Source organism: Candoia aspera, chromosome 3 (genome assembly GCF_035149785.1).
Source record: "Candoia aspera isolate rCanAsp1 chromosome 3, rCanAsp1.hap2, whole genome shotgun sequence".
NCBI classification, from domain to species: Eukaryota; Metazoa; Chordata; class Lepidosauria; order Squamata; family Boidae; genus Candoia; species Candoia aspera.
In genome coordinates, this window is record NC_086155.1 from 92807510 (window position 1) to 92829229 (window position 21720).

The window sequence follows — 21720 nt, forward strand, 5'->3', positions numbered from 1 at the left end:
TAATTCAGTCGGGTTTCCTGATGTGGGGTGGGGATATCTGGTTTTGCAAAAAAGGTGTTAAGAATTCAGCCTAGCATGGGGATATTATTCAAATGGGGCTTCCTGGTGAGGTTGGGCTGTCCAGTTTTGCAAAAGGTGTGAAGAACTCACCACCTCTGATATGATTAGTTTGACACATCAGCTATTCAAATGGGGCTCCCTGGTGAGGTTGGGTTATCTGGTTTTGCAAAAGTAGTGAAGAACTCACTGCCTCTGATGTGATTAGTTTGTGACATCATCAACGTGTATAAAGTAGGGCCCATGCTGATCCAGTCACGTTTGCTGGTTTCTGACATACCCGCACCTCCAGCGTCATTCACCCCACTAAGAAGACACTTTTTCAGTGGCAGCTAAGAAGACCCTTTTCAGAATCATTACACTAATGTAAGTAATTTTATGGCTAATTTTTGAAACATGAGCCCTCTTAGATGCAAAATGGATTTATAACACTCTTGTCTGCTTGCTTGTTTTCTTTCACTAGTATGAATTGTCAGACTCAGAATGCCTGAGGGCATAGGAAGGTATTTTTCTTTCATACTTTCATACATTTAGATTCTTATAAGCATTTCTGCAGCAATTCTGACCCTCTGTGATTTTTCTTTTCCTTCAGAATGCAAGGAAGACTGGCTCTTTGCATCCTTTACAAAGTCTGCAGATTCACAAGGGGTTCAGGACATTATGGACCCTCAGCCTTCCACAAGCCACGCAGCACGAATGCTGTTAGGAGGTAAAATATCTAGCATTTTATCCAACTGCAAACCACTTTTTAGAAACTAATGGTCTTGGTATTACATTATTAGGAGCATTGCTGAAACCCTTTTTCTGTTTGTTTGTTTGTTTAACCAGAACCGTCCTGCAAAAAAGCAAAAATGCATGGAGGTGGACTTCTTACAGACTCCCCAGATAGTGTTACCAGTACAGATTGGCCCCTGTCAGAATCTCAGCCAGCAACATGGATAAACTCAATAAATACGCAGAGCCCAGAGGTCGTGTACCTGGAGAGGATACAAACAAGGCAGAGACGAATCCTGGGTATTTACAATTAATCCAAAAGGCCTTTTGGAGATTTGTCTCCGGGGTAGCAGGTCACAAGGGTAGACCCCTAGAAAGCCAGGGTTTCCAGAGAACAAACGGAGGAGCTGCAGGGTGTCCATTCTCACATATAATCAAAAAGCACATTCTGTCATGTTCACTGTTTCAATGTGCACTGTACATCGTAACGTTTCACATGCCATGGTGCTGACGCGCGTTTCTGTTGGGAGGGAGCTGCTGTGAAACCTTGTGCCAAGCTCTGTATCTATGTTCATTTCAATGGAATGTGTTTGGGTTATGTGCTCTGCTCAAGGACTTTTCCACCGCACCATCAGAAGCCGTTGGGAGCACCTGGGATTGTGAGCCTGGGAAGATTCTACGGGGGGAGGGATCTCGTTTGTACCGAGGGTTTTTTAGTTTGCATTTGGCGCGCGTTGTTCATTCTCAGCTTTCTTTGTGATCCTGCATACTATTCTTTAATAAATCAGATATCTTTGTGATCCTACTCATGAGTCTGATGGTGTTTTAGAATAGGCAACCATTACACATTCCTTATGTGACTTATTTCAATAAGTTTTCAAATATTGCATAGAGAATCATGTTGATGGTGTTGGGGAGGGGTTGTGCAAATCTGATTTCAGCTCTGAGGTTACCATTCCTGATCAAAGAATAGTGCTCAGAGCACCCCTGATCAGGACTCAAGTCAGAACAATACAAAGTATACCCCTGGCTAAACTCTTCCCGGCTAATTAACAGAGGTCTGTCTTTCATGCCTTTGCCCGTTGCTTGCACCATCTGCATGTACTCTCTCACAAAAAGACCGTGCTTGTAATCAGGCTGAAGAGGTTTTGCACGGATCTGCTCGCCATCACAGTGCAGGGCACAAAAATTGACATTGCAGTGCTGAAAACTGAACAGGTTTCTTTCATAATTCCCACTAAAAGATGCATTGTCCACAAACCCGGTTACTAATTGTTTAGGTAGCTGGCCCAGAAATAGGTTTTCCTGATTACACACAAGGCTGCCTGCAGGAATGCTGTAAACCTTCATCCCCACTCGATCAATGGGGTATTTGGCACTGGAGGTAAGCAAAGCTTCTGCTTGGCCCAGGCGTACTCCTGCTGCTACTTTTACACGTTTTACAAAGAGAGATGCCGCCAGGAGCTGCACTTTGTAATTCTCATTGCCATCCTTCATCAGGCAAAATTCATTTCTGATTCTTGTGAGTTTGACTTTCACATCAACCCCATTAATTAGCAGCTTGTCTTGAAAAAACAGATTGCTATGCAAAGCCCCAAGCAGGTCCCATTTACCACTACCGGCCGTGTGTCTTGCTCTCGTTCTGAAACCGGAGTTGCCTGCAGCTGTCAGCAGAGTGCTCTCCATGAGCTCCGAATCATCTTTGTAAAACCTGCCAGCTGTAAATTGGATTCCCAATGCGTCACCGCCAAAGTTCAGAATCAGTTCAATCATGGCCTGGTAAGAACAGCAATGATGGCTCTGTGTAATGAGCCAGTCTCCCAGGGTAACATCCAATTGGTTAAACAGCGATGCTATGGGGTAGTTGGTCAGGGCCACCCTTGCACCATCATCGATATCTGTACCGTCAGCCTTTACAATCTTGCAACTCACATACAGCAGGGTGTTGTTTAAATACGTGTAATGCTCGCCACGCCCCGTGATAAAAAATTCCAAGGGCGCGTTAGGTGATAGTGCAGATAAAGGAGGGATCTCGACATAAGTGCTGTTTTCAATACTGGTCTGTGTAGGCGCCAGTTGAAAAAGATCCAGTTCTGACTTAACACACTCCTGTGATGCCTCGTGGATGAAAACCATTTTGCATTAGAATATGTCTTGCTTGTCACAGGGCTTCCTCTTCTGTGCACGTCTCCTCTTGGTATGACGGGGCTTTTTCACAAGTCTCCTCTTTTTAAACGGAGTAGGCAGACCCAATGTGTAATTCTTCCTGGCTACGAACATCCCCGACCCCTCCTGCCCCCTCTCAACAACACGGGATACAAGACGCCCCCTGCGACATCTCTGGCAATGTTTTTGGCAGCAGCTTTCACATGCGGCTTAATGATTTCTAATCGTTGCCTCAAAAAAGGCATTGTTTTTCGAAAAAGTCCACGGAACAGTCCTCCTAAACCTGTCCCGTACACGATGGGGGCTCCTCGGAAGCCTGCAAGGCCGCTACCGGCTTGTGCCTGTAGTAAGCCACGTAGTGAGGGCTCCCATGCTCCTTGATTACAACCATCCTTCACTTTTCTGAGGCCTAAAATGAAGCTTGACAATCACCTTCCCGTGATAAAAATGCACGTTTTTGTCCTGGTCGGTTTTGATTTCTACAGTAATGGTATCGATGTGATGCTTGCTGACCGGTATATAATGTGGGCGGTCATAGGTCATTGTGATGAAATCATTGTCTTGCCCCTGCACAGGCACACAGCGCAGTAATGGCACATAGAAGTCACCCACTATCTGGTGCTCTACAATGTCTGTGTAAACATATAAGGTGCTGAATCCGGGGAACATGCCTAACAGATGTCCAAGTCCTCCGCTAACTAGAACGGTACGTGGTTCATCTCCTTTAAGATTAATTTTTTGAGCCACCGAATCATACTTCAGGGTTCTCTTAGGTCCACCCTTGGCATTTGATATAAGCTTGTTCGTATTTTCTAACAGTTGTTGGATGCTGGTGTAGTACCCACTTCTCAAAGAAAAATGCCATCTCTTTCTCTCGTTAGCAATTTCAAAATATCCTGGAGAAGTTAATGTGTGCCAACTATGCAGGTACTGTATCTCTGCTAGCCCTACTTCCCATGGCCCTGGGAGATCCAATGATTTCGCTAATTGAATAGTAAAATTAGAATTTTTGTTTTGGGGAAAAATTGATGCTGATGCATTGCTGGGAAGGGTGATGTAAAACCCCGCCATATCAAAGACATTGTACTTCAGTCTCCTTAACCCAACTGTTGAACTTCTCTGGCCACCCAGCCCATTTGACTAGAAGCTCTCTGTGTCTCCTCCACCCTCTTTTTTGGATAACTTTTTCTATTCTGTATATGCGTTGTTGGTCAGCAGGAACCTTTTGGAGTTCCTCAGAGTAAAGAGACCCCTTTACAGGATCACCTGTGTAATCATTTAATCTATACACCACTCTTTCCCCACTTGTCCCCAGTTCTTTGACAATGAATATTTCATCCATACAGGTTTGCTGATAGCCCTTTTCAAACTTACCCTTCAGTCTGGATACCCTGACATGATCACCCACCTTAAGACATTTTTTCTTTCTTTTACTTTTTAAAGCTTCCCCATACAGCCTCATCCAAACCTCCCTTTTGTTAGATAAATTTACGGTGTTAGGAGCAGTCCCAATGCTACGACGGTGAGTGTTATTGTACCCCTGAAGAATAGTAGGCAAAATGTTGATGTACTGATGGGTATTTCTAGCTATAAAATATCTCCAGAGTTTATTTTTTAGGGTACGGTTAAACCTCTCTATAATGGCTGCTTTAGTCTCACTATGAGTGACAAAACGGTGAATGCCATAACACGCTAGAAGTTTCTTCAGAGGAATATTTACGAACTCTTTACCAGCATCCGTTTGTATTTTTTGGGGTGCACGTCCTGTTTCAAAGATATTCTGGAAGGCGGCTGCGACTTCTCTCCCTGACTTGTCAGATAAAGGGGAGGCCCAAGCATATTTAGATAACACGTCAATAACTGTTAAGATGTACTTTTTTCCATGGTTTTCCTTAGAAAATTTGGAGACATCTATGAGGTCGGCCTGCCATTGCTGATCTAAGCCAGACACCACTGTTTTATTTCTAGGAAAATTAATTCTTGCAGGTTTATGAAGCGTATAAGCATCTTGCCGTGACAGCCATGTCGACTTGCTTCATGGACAGGTTTTTATCATGTTTTCCTGACATGTACCCATAATAAGTACCACGACTGGATACTTGCTGCCTGGTTGCTTGTTGCTTGTATTTTAATTCCCGTTAATATTCCTTGTCTTTTGCCGTAGGCGCGGAATAAATTTTATTAAGGTCGTGCTTCAAACACTTACGTGTACATGCGGATTTGAGGGTACAATTGGCAAAATACGCGCCTTTAGGCTTTTTACAAAGGTAGAAGCTGGCTGTGGTTTTAAAAGGGCTTTTTTTCCTGCTTTTGAGGAAGTGATTTTAAAAAAGGGGGTCAAACGCAGGCCGGGGCTGTCTTTTAGGGGATCATTTTCCAGTATTCGAGGCACTGATTTTTAGCACTACACAAAAATTAAAAGCATAATTAGGCTATTATTTTTTAGTTCACAGGGCACAGGGCACAAAGTAAGAGTTTGTTTCCCAAAAATACAGGGCTGCCTAGGCCTCTGTTCACTTTACTTAGCTGTTTTGGCTTTCAATGCCCATAGAATCAGGCTAGGGGTTAATCTAATCACGTACCCAGGGCCCTGACCGCCACACCTTTCTTGATGGGCTAGGTTCAACACGCCTTATCTGATTAGGGTTACGACCTCGCGACCCACGCTTTTCTTGATGGGGTTAGGTCCCACGCGTCATATCCGGCTAGGGTTATGACCTTGCGAGTCCTGCACCACATGAGGGGAGGATTGTGCACATCACATCTGGGGAGCAGGGCTACGCACATAATATCCAGGGGTTGGGGGCTGGGCATGTCATTTCCGCTTAGGGTCATGACCTGGTGACATAACCACTACATGGGGTTGTTTACTTTGATGATGTCACTGATGATGTCACTGATTAGAAGTACTGATAAGCCACACTAGAAAAAAGTATGTACTATTACTACTCATCCCTTTTCTTTGTTCTTTTTCTTTGCTGTGTCAATACTTACTTCGAAATGTCTAACAAAAATATATATTAAAAAAACTTCAGTTGATTTAAGCAGAGTAGGAGTCTAGTTGAAATTACCCATGAGCATTAATACCAACTACTTTTACAAATGTGGCAGATTATCTAGTAATGTCAAAATAATATTTTAACAAGGTCAGAATTTATTCAAATTACAGGCAAGCAATATTTTATTACAAATATACATAGTAAAACAGCATACATGCAAACTAACCTGATAAATTAGAGAATCTAGTTTTGTTTGGCATCTGGAAACCTCCACAATATTTTCTTCTGCCACTTCTGTTTTTGGCACTCTCCTTTTTTCCAAATCATCTTGATTCACTTGCTGCAATTTTAATCATTTGTTATATTTCTACTATTGATCAATGTACCTGCTTCATTTTGCTTACAGTATTTCTACAAAAATATACAGTTAGACATCAACATAGAAATCAACAAAAGTTTATACTGATTTCATATACTGAGTATATGAATAGCAAATCGATCACTAAACCAATGTTGGTTAAATGATTTGGTACATTATGATCATACTGAGATCTCTTATGATGTTGACTATCCTCCACAGTTCACTGATGTTCACCAAAAGTTCTACACAGCCAGGAACTGTGCAATCTTTTTTCTCCTGATAGCAGGGACAACTATTTGAATGGGGTGTGACTATTGTGCAGAGAGGCTGCTCAAAATGATAATATGTACAGAAACGTTTCTGTCCACATAGAATCTCAAGTGAGGGCATTAATGTACACATGATTTATGGGACCAGAGCTATTTTCATTTTTTAAAAATAGGAATGGAAGCCTTCAACATCAATTAAACCCTACTTTCTTCAGATCCTCTTTTTTTGTATTATGCTGTGGATCCTTAGGATCTGCAAAACTGTTTTTTGGTGGAAACATCAAAGCTCATCTCTAGGTTCATGAATTTGATAACTATTTGCCTGAAAAAAGGAGGTATTCCAGATATCTAACTTATATAAGGTAAACAATTCCTAACCTTAACCCTAAAGAAATGACTGAATAGCACCTTGAATTTGCAGAGTAAAGAAAGAATATTTCCATGCTTACCTTATCAGGCTTTCTCATTGTTCCTGATGCTGCATCATAATTCAGCATGTCTGTTGGATCAATCCAATCATCGTTCTGAGCTTCAATCCTTCCTATCAGCAGGACTGCAGACAGGAGCAAATAAACCAGCATCCTCTGTCACGAAGCACAATGGATGATTTTAAATGCAAGATTCCTAGGGCAAACTCAACCATCTAGTGCTCAATATTCTCCAAGTAATTGAATTGTCAACAAGCTATCCCCAAGCATCACATGACCCAACCTCTGCTCAAAAGAGGAGTACTTATTCGTGTACTTATTTATACAAACTATCTTGGTTTTATCCTTCTGGCAAATATGGGAGGCTGAACAGGGAAGAATCCACCCCCTACTCATTTCCACAATGCTGATGAATGAATAACACTGAGCATCACACAACCCCATATTTGGTTTCTCTAGTTGAAAGGGAAATGATTAAACATTTTACATTTTCATGATCAATTAGCATCCTGAATTCATTTAAAGAGCTTAGGGTAGATTACTTTACTTTTTTCCCCCCTTTATTTAAATCGTGCAAAGGGAAAGGTAAGCCAACCACAACAATTGAGAAGAAAAAGAGCAGAAGAGAGTTTGCTCTCTTTTCCCCTGTAATAAATATTACTTTCTATCAGTAAAATAATTACAATCTGCTGGACTGGATGCATTTGCATCAGTAAGGTTTATGCTTGTTTCATCATCTGTTATCTATAATTAATCTTACAAAATAAACTTCTCAGAATAGATGTTGTGGGGGACTTTAGAACAGAAGTTCCAACTCCTAAGTGAGTTTTCTGTGTGATGAAGTAATAACACTAATGTATTTTCTTCTCTGCTAAGTTGTATAGATAAGCCCGGCTATTCATTAGTAATCAAAAAAAGATAAAATCATACTACTTTCAAAGAGTTATTAAAAATCCTATTTGTGCTAAGACTATAAAATAAGAAAATATAATAAGAAAATTGTTATCAATGTGTACAGTGACCATATTTTCTTGGAAAAAATAAAGGACAAACCTGAAAAAGGGGCAAATCTGAAAGAGGTTCATGAGGATAAAAAAATAATTGTTTATAACTTTGCTTTACAAAGGAAAATTCAAGAGAGAAACCAAGAAAATAAATAATTAAAATAAATCTAAAGTACAGCTTTCTGAAATAAAGGACTGTCTTTTGTAATAAAGGACATATGGTCACAATACCTAAGTGGTATAAAGATGAAGAAACCAATACGTGGATAAATGCTATGGATAAATCTTTCCAGGTTGCAGGTTACAGGTATCCCAAAATTGTGAAACTATGAACATGCCAAGTGGAATGCAGAAGAGAATTTATGAAACTTTTCCGCAATCCGGTACCTTCCAAGTAAATTGGAGTATAGTATATTTCCCATCATCCCCAGCCAGTCCTGCCCTTGTTCACAGGACACCATAGAAATGCTGTTCCTCCGTGAAGACCCCCAAGTTGGGATGGATAAAGAGAAAAAAACAGTAATGCAATCTTGTGTGCATACAAGTAGTCCTAATTTAGTGACCACAGTTGGGACCGGCAACTTGGTTGTTAAGTGAAGCAGTCGCTAAGTGAAACCATGCCTGTGCCTATTATCTTACTTCAGCTTTCCTTTGCTTTACAGATCTGTGAAAGTCATAAATGCAAGGATGGGTATAAAGTTATTTTTTCATTACTGTCATAACTGTGAATGGTCACTAAACGAGGCAGATGCTAATAGAGGACTACCTGTATAAGAGAGCCAGTTTCAAGTCAACCCTCAGCCATGGAAAGTTCACTGGATGACCTCATCAGTCACACTCTCTCAGCTATAACTACTTTCAGGGTTGTTGTGGAGAAATATAAGAGGAAGGAGCACTACATACACCACCTGGAACTCCTAAATGAAAGGTTCAAGACAAATTTATAGAACTTTGTATTTATAGAACTGTTAGAAGGAATTCTTACCAGGGTTCGTCCCGAGCCGGGAATGAAAAGACACAGGCAGTTGCTGGAACAGAGGTTGAAGGTTTATTCTCCGAGAACACGAAATACAGAGTAAGCGTGTTGTTGAGGGTGGCCACACTAGTATTTCCCCCATAAGCCTTTATACAGGAGAGCTAGGCCATTGCTATGCAAAGGTGTTCCCGCCCCCTAGGAATTTGAGAAAAGTGTACAGTAGTTTCCCAGATTTCAGAGAGGGGGTGCTCTGTGGTTTGGCCCCCTGCTGTTGGTGTTTCCTGTCCTGGTCGTCTGGGTTCCCCGCGGCGCTGTGGCTTTGTCTCCTAGCTTGGAACGTTCACCTTGGAAGGAATCTTTTGTGATTGGATTATGGAGATCTGGTTGGCTGGGGAAGAAGTTTACCTGGCAAAACAAGCGTCCCCCCTCTCCCAAGTTGTGAGGTTGAAGTCATTAGGTGTAGCTCAGAGAAACTGGGACTTGGTAGAGGAAAACCATTCACAACCTTTCATTTGCATATCTGAAGCATTAACAAGTAGGGTCAAACAAAGAGCAAAGATGGAGCTGCTTAGGAACGGGGGGGGGGGGGCAGAAATTAGCAAGAGGCAGGCACAAGAAGGCAGGGATGCGCGCCCAGGCACACACACAGGAGCAGGAGGCACAGGGAACCTTTAAGATGAGAATATTTTACAAATACAAAGGGAATGCAAAGCACTCTTTGGGGCAGGACGGAGTGAAAAAGAAGGGTATTGCTTCAGGGCTTTTCTTTTCAGGGAACTAAAGCCTCAAAACAATAAGAGTAGGAAACTTTTGATGACACTTTTTTTCTGAAAAAACATTAGGCTGGGGGCTTCTCCCCCAACCTTCCTTGTACATTTCAACTCAATTTTGACTCCTGGCAAATGCCTGGATGAGTCCCTACAGTTTTCTTGGCAAGGTTTTTCAGAAGTGGCTTGCCAGTACCTCCTTCCTAAGGCTGAGAGAAAATGACTGGCCCAGAGTCACCCAGTTGGCTGCTTTGCAAAGTTAAGACTAGAATTCAATTTTCCCAGTTTTTACCCCGGTGCCCCTAATCTCTACACCAAACTGGCTCTCTTAAAAAAAATCGTTTGCCTTCCTTTCCTTGGCTTCAAGATAAAGGAAGTGTCATGTTCACTGTTTCAATGTGCACTGTACATCGTAACGTTTCACATGCCATGGTGCTGACGCGTTTCTGTTTGGGAGGGAGCTGCTGTGAATCCTTGTGCCAAGCTCTGTATCTATGTTCATTTCAATGGAATGTGTTTGGGTTATGTGCTCTGCTCAAGGACTTTTCCACCGCACCATCAGAAGCCGTTGGGAGCACCTGGGATTGTGAGCCTGGGAAGATTCTACGGGGGGAGGGATCTCGTTTGTACCGAGGGTTTTTTTAGTTTGCATTTGGCACGCTTTTCCCATTCTCAGCTTTCTTTGTACTTGCATACTATTCTCAAATAAACCAGATTTTATTTAGCACTTGCTTGTGAGTCTGAGAGTGTTTTAGAATAGGCAATCCTTACAGGAAGAAAGATTGGTACACACATTTAGCAATGATTTGTCACCTCCTTTGCAGTGGCAAGTTGTTCCAAAGCACATGCTTCATTAGATTTTAATCTTCACTGAACAGAAGCATGTTAAACTTCATACCTGTTTTTTTTCTTTTTTTCTTTGCTAGAATTCCTTCACATTTATGTTTTTATTTTATTTATTTTCTATCCCGCCTTTATTATTTTATACATAGCTCAAGACAGTGAGCATACCTAATACTCTTTCCTCCTCCTGTTTTCCCCACAACAACAACCCTGTGAGGTGGGTTGGTCTGAGAGAGAGGGACTGGCCCAAGGTCACCCAGCCGGCTTTCATGCCTAAGGCGGGACTAGAACTCTCAGTCTCCTGGTTTCTAGCCCATTGCCTTAACCACTAGACCAGACAAACTCAGACCCAAGTGCAACAATCAATCAGATCCAGACACACAACACATACCTTCAAGCTCTCTGAATCACATTTCTTAATCCTTCTTATTACTGACCATATAAAGTACAAACTTTCCTCTTCCTTCCTTCCTACTCAGACCATCTTTTCTGGTCCCTTCTAGAGCATAGCACTTTCTCAAACTTCCAATCTACAGTACATACAGTTATCAATCATCAACTTTCTTACAAACAAGGCATTGTAAGGATTGCCTATTCTAATGGATATCAGACTCATAAGCAGGGTTTCACAGATATCTGATTTATTGAAGAATAGTATGCAGGATCGCAAAGAAAGCCGAGAATGATGAAAGCACGGCAAATTCAAACTAAAAACCCTCGGTGCAAACGAAATCCCTCCCCCCATAGAATCTTCTCAAGTCCACAATCCCAGGTGCTCCTAACGGTTTCTTATGGTCTGCGGGAAAAGTCCTTGAACAGAGAAAATAACCCAAACACATTCCATTGTCCTGATTTCACATACAGAGCTTGGTACAAGGTCTCACAGCAGCTCCCTCCCAAACAGAAACGCACGTCAGTGCCATGGCATGTGAAACGTTACGATGTATAAACTACATTGAAACAGTGAACATGACAGGCATTCAGTTATAGAAATCAGGCATAGCTGCAAGCATGGCAGCTGTCCTTACATTTGCTCCCCTCATCTCCTGCAATAGTTCTTTCCTATAAATAAAGGGGTTCTAGCAGTAACCTTAATATTTCTTAATGCTTCTCAAGCAGCTGTCCTTGGCTGTTTTTCTATCAAGGGAGCAAACTGTGGAAGCAGGGCCTTAAGGGCCAATGGGCAGCTATAGTAGCCCAGAGAATCTTCCTGAGAGAACACAACAGAGGGTTCAGACACACAAGCAGACAAAAAAAATATGTGCATGCACAGACACACTTAGAAAACAAAACAAAGCTACTGGTAACTCTTGGTTTTCGCAAGCCTGGGGTGAAAAACGTTCCAGCCGGAGGAAGAGATTATACAAATTGCAGAGGCTCCAAAGAGCATGCACTGAGTGCCACGGGGCACTTTAGAATGACCTTTTCCCCACCAATAGTCTTAGTCTAAACGTTCCTTCTTCAGGGAGTTGATGAAAACTTGGACTGCCCTTTTTCTCCATAGTCCCATTTCCTGGGAAGAGAAAGAGAGCTGCTCCATGCCCTCATTCTTGCTGGCCAGGCAAAAATGGGCCGGGACTGCTCACCCAGGGACTGGGCTATGGGTCTTTCAGCTACCTTCAGCAGTTTTCTCAGAAAGTTAAAGATCTGGTCTCTGGTTAGAAAAAAAAAAAATTCAGCAGCTGCATGTCTCCCCAAGATGGATAATTGACTGCAGGGTCCTAAAGACCATTTACAATTGCTTTTGAAAGGGAGGAGCATCTTTCTACCAAATTACCAGATCGGATGGGGAAAGAAAAGCATGTGGGTAAGAACAAAATTAAGAACAAAATTCAAGTTTCCTTGTGCTGGCCAGGTACAGGTTACTTTCTTTTCAATTAAAGGCGCCATTAATTTCTGCCCAACAATACCAGCAGGGAAGCTGATTAGCATGATCATGTTGTACATGTTGCTTTAAAGGTTTAAGTTTACCATAGTGGAAAGTACCCAAACCAGGCCAAATTACATTACCACTTGCATCCACATATTTGGTCCATTCCAGACATAACTGCCGTGCACGGCTTTTTCTCATACCCGCTTGGGCCCCTTACCCCAAGCCAACAAAAACTTCCACAAAGGAGAAGTCGATGGGGTCTTAGAATTCCCCATCCTATTACTGCCCTAAGCATGACACACGTGTCCACCAGGTTTGGGGTTCTCCTGACCACCTGGAGACTTCCTAACGAAGTACTGGTCCTCCATGCACTTCTCTCTTCCCTAGATCCAGACCCTCTAACAATTTGGAGCGGTAAATTTTGCCAAGTTATGGTTCACTCACACAATCTCTCGCAACCCTGTCAAGGCACACAGATCAACTGGTCCCACTGGCTATCCAGGTTACTCTGGTCAACACCCAAAAGAGCTAGCAGAGGCCTGGGGGTGTTTTGGTCAACAGGTGGTTTTATCAATAAAAGGTATCAATCACACACACATTCACTGGGCACACAAAAGACAAGAATATTACAGGTATTTACCGAACTATGAAGAAACCTCTGTTCAAGCAAAAGTTCTGGCCCAAAACCAGAAAACTCCCTTTACTACAGAACATTCAAGATACTTGAATACAAATCAAACAATGCACCTATGTAACAGGATTCTTTTGCAATTGCTGGAGTCAAAGAGTAGACATAATGTTGTGTCAAAGGAATGTACGCTTTGTTCTTTTCCTTATTAGGATGAATTGAAGCCATATATATATATATATATATATATATTTCCACAGGAAATGCAGCATGTCCGGCTGCAGATTAAGGGGCGATCCTTCGCCCATTGCTCCACACAAAATTATACAAATCCCCGAGGCTGGTTGCACGTCTACAAGCCCTATGTCCGACGCATATACAGGCTCCTTCTAACAGTTCAACCCCCATTAATGGGCGGGAAAACGTACTGACAATCCCCTGCGGGAGACAGGGGGGAAGAAGAGGAAAAAGTGGGGTCCGAGGACCTCTGCACTGCGCGGGGGCACCTCCCCGTCAGGTTGCCACTCCCCACCGCTCCCCGTTTTGCACGTACGCGCGCGCATGTCTGCTCGCATTCTTTGGGAGAGAACATTTCCTCACCCTGCCCAGCTCCGTCGCCGCTTCCTTCCGCCGCTGTTTCTCTCCGCACATTCACCAAAAAGCTTCTGCCTGGGGAGCGAAGAAAGGGACGCCCGCGCCGCGCTCCAGCCGTCCGCCGCGTTGGGTCGTCTGAAATGCAGGGCCTAACGTTGACACCTAGCATTGCATTTCGGGAAATCTAAGATGGCCGGCAGCGGAAATGGGAGGGACCTGAGCAAAACTGGATTTATTTGAATTTTTCTGCGTGTGTCCAAAATAAGACTAAACAAGACAGAGAAATCTGCGGCGGGAAGATGAGTCTGTTGCCTCCCTTACCGGATGGTTGCCTGCGGCCTCGCTTTGGAGATCCTGAGTGGGAATTGCTACGTAGCTGACACTTGAAAGATGGCACTGGGAAAGCTAAATATCAGGAAGGGAAAACGGAATATTTTGCTTTATTATGTTTTTGCCATGAGGACGTGTCCCTTTAAGAGGCTTTTAGGATTACGGCGCATTTCCGGGTTCCACAAAGTGCTTTATTGCTGAAATGGTTTGGGACCAAATTAGCTAAAAGGTTTTCTTATCCCTTACTGTATATATCTGCCTGAACTTCGGGTTTGTTTCAAAGGATCTACTTAAAGTGGGTATGTTTCTTAGGTATGTAACTACGAAAAATAAGTCTTTTGATGTGTGTTTATTCGTTTAGTCGCTTCCAACTCTTCGTGACTTCATGGACCAGCCCACGCCAGAGCTTCCTGTCGGTCGTCAACACCCCCAGCTCCCCCAGGGACGAGTCCGTCACCTCTAGAATATCATCCATCCACCTTGCCCTTGGTCGGCCCCTCTTCCTTTTGCCCTCCACTCTCCCTAGCATCAGCATCTTCTCCAGGGTGTCCTGTCTTCTCATTATGTGGCCAAAGTATTTCAGTTTTGCCTTTAATATCATTCCCTCCAGTGAGCAGTCTGGCTTTATTTCCTGGAGTATGGACTGGTTTGATCTTGCAGTCCAAGGCACTCTCAGAATTTTCCTCCAACACCACAGTTAAAAAGCATCTATCATCCTTCTCTCAACCTTCCTTATGATCCAACTCTCACAGCCATATGTTACTACAGGGAACACCATTGCTTTAACTATGCGGACCTTTGTTGTCAGTGTGATGTCTCTGCTCTTAACTATTTTATCAAGATTTGTCATTGCTCTTCTCCCAAGGATTAAGCGTCTTCTGATTTCCTGACTGCAGTCAGCATCCGCAGTAATCTTCGCAACTAGAAATATAAAGTCTTTCACTGCTTCTACATTTTCTCCATTTGCCAGTTATCAATCAAGCTGGTTGCCATAATCTTGGTTTTTTTTGAGGTTTAGCTGCAAGCCAGCTTTTGCACTTTCTTCTTTCACCTTCATCATAAGGCTCCTCAGTTCCTCTTCGCTTTCAGCCATCAAAGTGATATCATCTGCATATCTGAGATTGTTAATGTTTCTTCCAGCGATTTTAACTCCAGCCTTGGATTCCTCAAGCCCAGCATGTCGCATGATCTGTTCTGCATACAAGTTGAATAGGTAGGGTGAGTATACAGCCCTGCCGTACTCCTTTCCCAATCTTAAACCAGTCCGTTGTTCCGTGGTCTGTTCTTACTGTTGCTACTTGGTTGTTATACAGATTCTTCAGGAGGCGGACAAGATGACTTGGTATCCCCATACCACTAAGAACTTGCCACAATTTGTTATGGTCCACACAGTCAAAGGCTTTAGAATAGTCAATAAAACAGAAATAGATGTTTTTCTGAAATTCCCTGGCTTTTTCCATTATCCATCGGATATTGGCAATTTGGTCCCTAGTTCCTCTGCCTTTTCTAAATCCAGCTTGTACATCTGGCAATTCTCGCTCCATGAATTGCTGAAGTCTACCATGCAGGATCTTGAGCATTGCCTTACTGGCATGTGAAATGAGTGCCACTGTTCGATAGTTTGAACATTCTTTAGTGTTTCCCTTTTTTGGTATGGGGATATAAGTTGATTTTTTCCAATCTGATGGCCATTCTTGTGTTTTCCAAATTTGCTGGCATATAGCATGCATTACCTTGACAGCATCATCTTGCAAGATTTTGAACAGTTCAGCTGGGATGCCGTTGTCTCCTACTGCCTTATTAGCAATGCTTAAGGCCCATTCAACCTTACTCTTCAGGATGTCTGGCTCTAGCTCACTGACCACACCATTAAAGCTATCCCCGATATTGTTATCCTTCCTATACAGGTCTTCCGTATATTCTTGCCACCTTTTCTTGATCTCTTCTTCTTCTGTTAGGTCCTTGCCATCTTTGTTTTTTATCATTCCCATTTTTGCCTGGAATTTACCTCCGATGTTTCTAATTTTCTGGAAGAGGTCTCTTGTCCTTCCTATTCTATTGTCTTCTTCCACTTCCACGCATTGCTTGTTTAAAAATAATTCCTTATCTCTTCTGGCTAACCTCTGGAATTTTGCATTGAATTGGGCATATCTCCCCCTATCGCTGTTGCCTTTTGCTTTCCTTCTTTCTTGGGCTACTTTTAGTGTCTCAGCAGACAGCCATTTTGCCTTCTTGGTTTTCTCTTTCTTTGGGATGTATTTTGTTGCTGCCTCTTGGACAATGTTGCGGACTACTGTCCATAGTTCTTCTGGGACCCTATCTACTAAGTCCAGTCCCTTAAATCTATTCTTCACCTCCACTGCATATTCCTTAGGAATATTAGTGAGCTCATATCTAGCTGATCTGTGGGTCTTCCCTAATCTCTTTAGTCTGATCCTAAATTGTGCAAGAAGAAGTTCGTGATCTGAACTACGGTCAGCTCCAGGTCTTGTTTTTACCAACTGTATAGATGTCCGCCACCTTTGGCTGCAAAGGATGTAGTCAATCTGGTTTCGGTGTTGTCCATATGGGGAAGTCCATGTATAAAGCTGTCTCTTAGGTTGCTGGAAGAGAGTGTTTGTTATCCACATTGAGTTGTCTTGGCAAAATTCTATCAGCCTATGTCCTGCTTCGTTTTGTTCTCCCAGGCCATGCTTATCTGTAATTCCAGGTGTCATTTGACTGCCCACCTTAGCATTCCAGTCTCCCATGATGAAAATAACATCTCTTTTAGGCGTGTTGTCCAGTAGGTGCTGCAGATCCTCATAGAACTGCTCTACTTCAGCTTCTTCAGCATCTGTGGTTGGGGCGTATATTTGGATCACTGTGATGGTAGATGGCTTGCCCTGAATTCGAATTGAGATCATTCTATCATTTTTTGGATTGCATCCAAGCACTGCTTTAGCCACTTTACTATTAATTATGAAGGCTACTCCATTTCTTCTGTGGTCCTCTTGTCCACAGTAGTAGATCTGGTGGTCATTTGATGTGAAGTGGCCCATTCCAGTCCATTTCAGGTCACTGACGCCCCAAATGTCTATCTTTAATCTTGACATCTCCCCAATAACCACATCCAATTTGCCCTGGCTCATAGATCTTACATTCCAGGTTCCAATGGTGTGTTGATCCTTAGAACATCGGATTCGCCGTTCACCACCAGCACTGTCGGCCGCTAGCCGTCCTTTTGGCTTTGAGCTAGCTGCGTCATCACGTCTGGGGCTAGTTGAACTCATCCTCTGTTCCTCCCCAGTAGCATTTTGACCATCTTCCGACCTGGGGGTCTCATCTTCCGATGGTACACCGACATATCTCTGGTTGTACTGATCCATTTAGTTTTCACGGCAAGAATACTGGGGTGGGTTGCCATTACCTTCCCCAGGGATCGCATTTAGTCTGACCTCTCTGTCATGACCTTCCCAACTTGGGTGGCCCTTCACGGTTTAGCTCATGGCATCATTGAGGTGCTCAAGCTCCAGCACCATGACAAGGTAACGATGCTTTGCTGAAGTCTTTTGATAGGGCACACCAATTCAATCCCATCTCCCCTGGAGTTTCATCTGGGGTGATTTCTGGCCATTTTGGTACCAGATAAAGGCCTTTCTGTTCACCAGGCATTTGATACAATTAGTTTTAAAAATCAGTATTTTTAAAGTTGGGGTTGCTGTGAATTTTGTGTATTTGATGTTTGGTATCTAAATTTGTGTGATATTTGTTTATTGTTAAGTTGCCAAAGAAAACCCTTTATCAGGCAAAATACACATGTAGCTTTTTCATTCATTTATTCATAATTAAAAAAAAACTTCTATTTTTGACAAAGTAGCTGGAGAATTGAATTTATTTGCTTAGGAATGTAATTCATTTAAGGTTGTGTAAATATGTAATACTGTGAGATCTACAATAGCTCTTATTTTCTCCCAGTTAATCTGAGGTAGGCTGTGGAGGTACTGATCAAATACCTGAAGGCACTTTTGGGGTGCATGGGGGCAAAACCCTGAAAACCTGTCCCTGAGTGGGGAAGCTGAATGGAGGTGTGAAGCTGATCTTAAATGATCAGAGCATATAGTATCTGTTTGGAACCAGTTACATTAGTTGGCCATGCATTTTGGGGATCAGGATCAGCTATAGAACCACTGGTTCCTGAATAAATATTCCTGAAAAAAAAAGACAGTCTTTTCTGTTTTGCTCCTAGGATGCATGCAAGATTCCTTCCCTGTTTTTTCAATTTTTTTTTTTTTTGTCTTTCAGTCAGAGTTGACCCCTGGCACCTGCTTGGACAAGTCCCTGCAGATTTTCAGAAGTGGTTTGCCATTGTCTCCTTCTTAGGGCTGAGAGAGAGTGACTGGCCCAAAGTCACCCAAATAGCCCTGTGCCTAAGGCAGGACTAGAACTCATAGTTTCCCGGTTTCTATAGTTACTGTATATTCTCACAGATAAGCTGCAAATTTTAGGTGCCAAAATGCACCTTTAAAAAATCAGGCTTGACTTATCCACAGATGGGCTTATCCGTGAGTATATATGGCAATATTTTTTTCAAGTACCCATATTTCCCACATATACTCGCAGATAAGCAGACCTTTGAATTTTTACACAAAATACCATGAGAAATGCAGGTCACTTAGCCACAGGTGGCATATTTTTCATGGTATTTTGGTTAAAAATTTGAGGGTTGGCTTATCCATGGATGGGCTTATACGTGAGTATATATGGTAGTTATTTCCATATGAAGCATGAAAAAAGAAATATGTAGCTTCACTTCAGGTGTCAAAATTTTTATTGAATTTAAGTACATATGCACTTCAATAGTAACCTCAGTTTTTTCATGACAGTTAAAAAGGTCTTGCTACAATGCACGGCATATATTAATTAGAACCAAACCTTAAGTTGTACTTCAAATAAATAATCCAAATATTTAAGAATTTAATTTAAAAGCAATATAACTGTACAATATGAAAATATAAAACAATACATAAACATAATACTCTAAAGCTAGAGATAAAATTGCAACTATATTATATAGACAGTGCAAGAAATTAAAAATCCAAATAAGCTTCTGAACTGGGAAATAATTTAGTTTTACATTACCATGCAGACATAGCATTTCAAGCCATGCTATTGCCTTTAAAATTTGTATGACGTTCTATATATACACAGGGAAAAACTGTGTTTGTAACCAGAGGTTATTTTGAAGCATTTTACTACAGTGTTTTGCAGTGCTGAGGAATGGGCAATTTAATATATTAAAGTTTTCAACAATGCAATTAGTAATTATAGCAACTTCAGAAAAATTCCTAACCGCATACACAATATTCTTACACATGTGCCTCAAGATCTGTAGGATCATAGCCAATGATACCAAAATAATTGTACCAACCACACCTAATAGTGCGTTTGCTTTCCTACAATACATTACAGAGGTATTTTGTTGCAATCGCATTCAGTAACGTAAATGTCTCTTCGCACCAATGTTTTTTTCCACCAAAAGCTTAAGTGTTGAACATAATCTAGCAAAATAGTCTCAAACTGAAAGTCATCCATATATCTATAGACAGATACTGTGATCAAGAGTATCCCTCTTTAACCATCTTTAGAGTTCATAATTATATGTACTAAACCAAAACACGAAACTTTGATGGGTAAGGTTTTGGACCACTAATTAAGATAGATGTAAACAACGTTGTAGAGCATGGCATAACAAGACTTATTTATGTGGATGTTACAATATTGCATGTGAATTTCATTGGACTGTAGTTCAATCTGAATTTCAAAAAAATATTGTTACTGAGGCAAAGACCAGGGAATGCAATTAACACTAAACACATAATTAATTTAACTTTTGGAGTGCACACTGACTTTGCAAGAGCTCTTTTAACAAACTTCAGCAACAAGACATAGTAGGTCATAGCAGCATGAGATCACATGGAAAGCACTGAAAAATAATCCACACCAACACACCAATATCTCACAGCAGTCAGGTTTCTGTGGGACACATCTCTCCCGCTCAAATGCTGCTTTTCTTATGGACATTCCAGTTGTCTCATGTGTCTGCTTTATTGATACAGATTGCATTTAGCCATTATAACTCCAGAGTTTGACAGTTCTGTCAGCAGAAGATGACAAGAAGGAAAGATCCTGCGTATGCCATCTGCATTGAATCACTTTGTCCTTATGCTCTCCTACTACCATAGTTGGTAGCTGCTTGGTAAGGTCACCTATGAAAAATAATTAGAATGATTATTGCTTACGTGATGTCTGCCCAGCACTGCCATTTACTTTATCTTTGCATGTAGATTGTATTAGTACTTTTTAGTTCAAGATCATTAAAACTGTACTGAGAAACAGTTCAGATGGATTATGCTTCCCCCACCTCATTTCATCTGATACAGCACAAGTAATTCTGTATCTGGCAATTCAGAAATAAGTAGATAAACTATACTATCTATACATACATACACATTACTTTTCTTTTTTTTCAGTCCCACAGCTTTACCATCAAATGATCAAAAATACAATAGAATGTAACTAAATTACATTTAAAATTATATACTATATGATTAATTCAATAATTAATTTATATAATATTTAATGCTATGCTCCATACTTTTAAAAATTAATAATTTTTACACTGCATAGTATTGAAGATAAGGGGAAATACAAATAAAGTTTTTAATTGTTATAGAAACTTTTCATACCTGGAACATACTTAATTTTATGGGGAGTTTATTCTACATAGATGAACTTGAATCCAAACCTTTTAAGATATCACTAGCAATTATACTATTGAGTTCTGGAACTTATAAAAGAATGATATAGTTTACCATAATGCCATATCATATTTTATATAAGAACCAGAGTTAGATAAATTTCTCTTACCAGCAACCTATGAAGTTGACCTGAAGATAGGGGTGGGGTGGGGAGCATTCTAGCTATTCAGAAAGAATTCAGAAGTTAAATTACCTTGCAGGTCTGTGACTTTTATTTTCATGTCATATGATCCTGTGAGAAGGTAATGCGCTCCAGGGGAGAAGCGAACAGAACGGACATCACTGGAATGAGGATGATAACTCTGAACCATTCGCCCACCACGAATATCATAGAGCATACAGCTGGAATCTTCCTGTCCAGTAGCTAGAAGACGACCGCTAGGATCTACAGCTACAGATGCAACAGCACTGCCTGAAGAAAAAAACCCATTATATACTGTAACCCTGGTTTCAAATCAAGACTTTTATGCAGATTTTCTAAAATATTAGTCAAAACGTAGCCAGATGCACTTACAGACAATCATATTGTTATTAACATAGGATCAATTGTTCAATAATGTAAGGAGATTTAATTCTGTCTCTGCAAGTCTGATAAAACTGGGAACACTTGACATCTGATTTGAGAATGCTAAACATACTTGTCAATAAAAACATATATCAGTCAATGTTTTAAACTAGTTATTCTATATATTAAAAAAAAGGTCCTTCATACAATATGAGATTTAAACACTGGCCATTAAATATACAATTTACAAAATAAAGGTTCTGTAGAATTATTTCAAATGTCCCTCTGATAATAGTGTAAAAAGTCTAACAAAAGATTCCCAGTATTTGCTCAACTTTATGAAGAAGCTATTCCCACCTTTTCTAAGAAAACCATCTTCTGTGCAATAAATACATTGAACAGCTAC

At 41.3% G+C, this 21720-nt stretch overlaps 2 protein-coding genes and 1 long non-coding RNA gene across 5 annotated transcripts in view; 1 reads left to right on the forward strand and 2 right to left on the reverse strand.

The window, feature by feature from the left end:
• The window catches only part of CLCC1 (chloride channel CLIC like 1), a 45486-nt gene extending 31644 nt beyond the window's left edge, over positions 1–13842 (reverse strand). The window contains exons 1-3 of one of the 2 annotated variants that reach the window (XM_063298371.1): positions 13686–13842; positions 7016–7150; positions 6163–6276 (exon numbers count right to left, since the gene is read on the reverse strand). In XM_063298371.1, the coding sequence (XP_063154441.1) occupies positions 6163–6276; positions 7016–7150; positions 13686–13736 (300 nt within the window). In that variant the 5' untranslated portion in view covers positions 13737–13842. The remainder of the gene's footprint in view (positions 1–6162; positions 6277–7015; positions 7151–13685) is intronic. The other variant, XM_063298372.1, reaches the window with a different exon arrangement.
• A 4959-nt stretch (positions 13843–18801) lies between these two features.
• The window catches only part of WDR47 (WD repeat domain 47), a 34501-nt gene continuing 31582 nt past the window's right edge, over positions 18802–21720 (reverse strand). For both annotated transcript variants that reach the window (XM_063298373.1, XM_063298374.1), the window contains 2 exons: positions 21003–21221; positions 18802–20257 (listed from right to left, as the gene is read on the reverse strand). In XM_063298373.1, coding sequence (XP_063154443.1) covers positions 20115–20257; positions 21003–21221 — 362 coding nt within the window. In that variant the 3' untranslated portion in view covers positions 18802–20114. The remainder of the gene's footprint in view (positions 20258–21002; positions 21222–21720) is intronic.
• On the forward strand, positions 20160–21570 carry LOC134493658 (uncharacterized). Its single transcript, XR_010067593.1, has 2 exons — positions 20160–20247; positions 21010–21570. It is a non-coding gene; the product is annotated as an uncharacterized LOC134493658 (long non-coding RNA).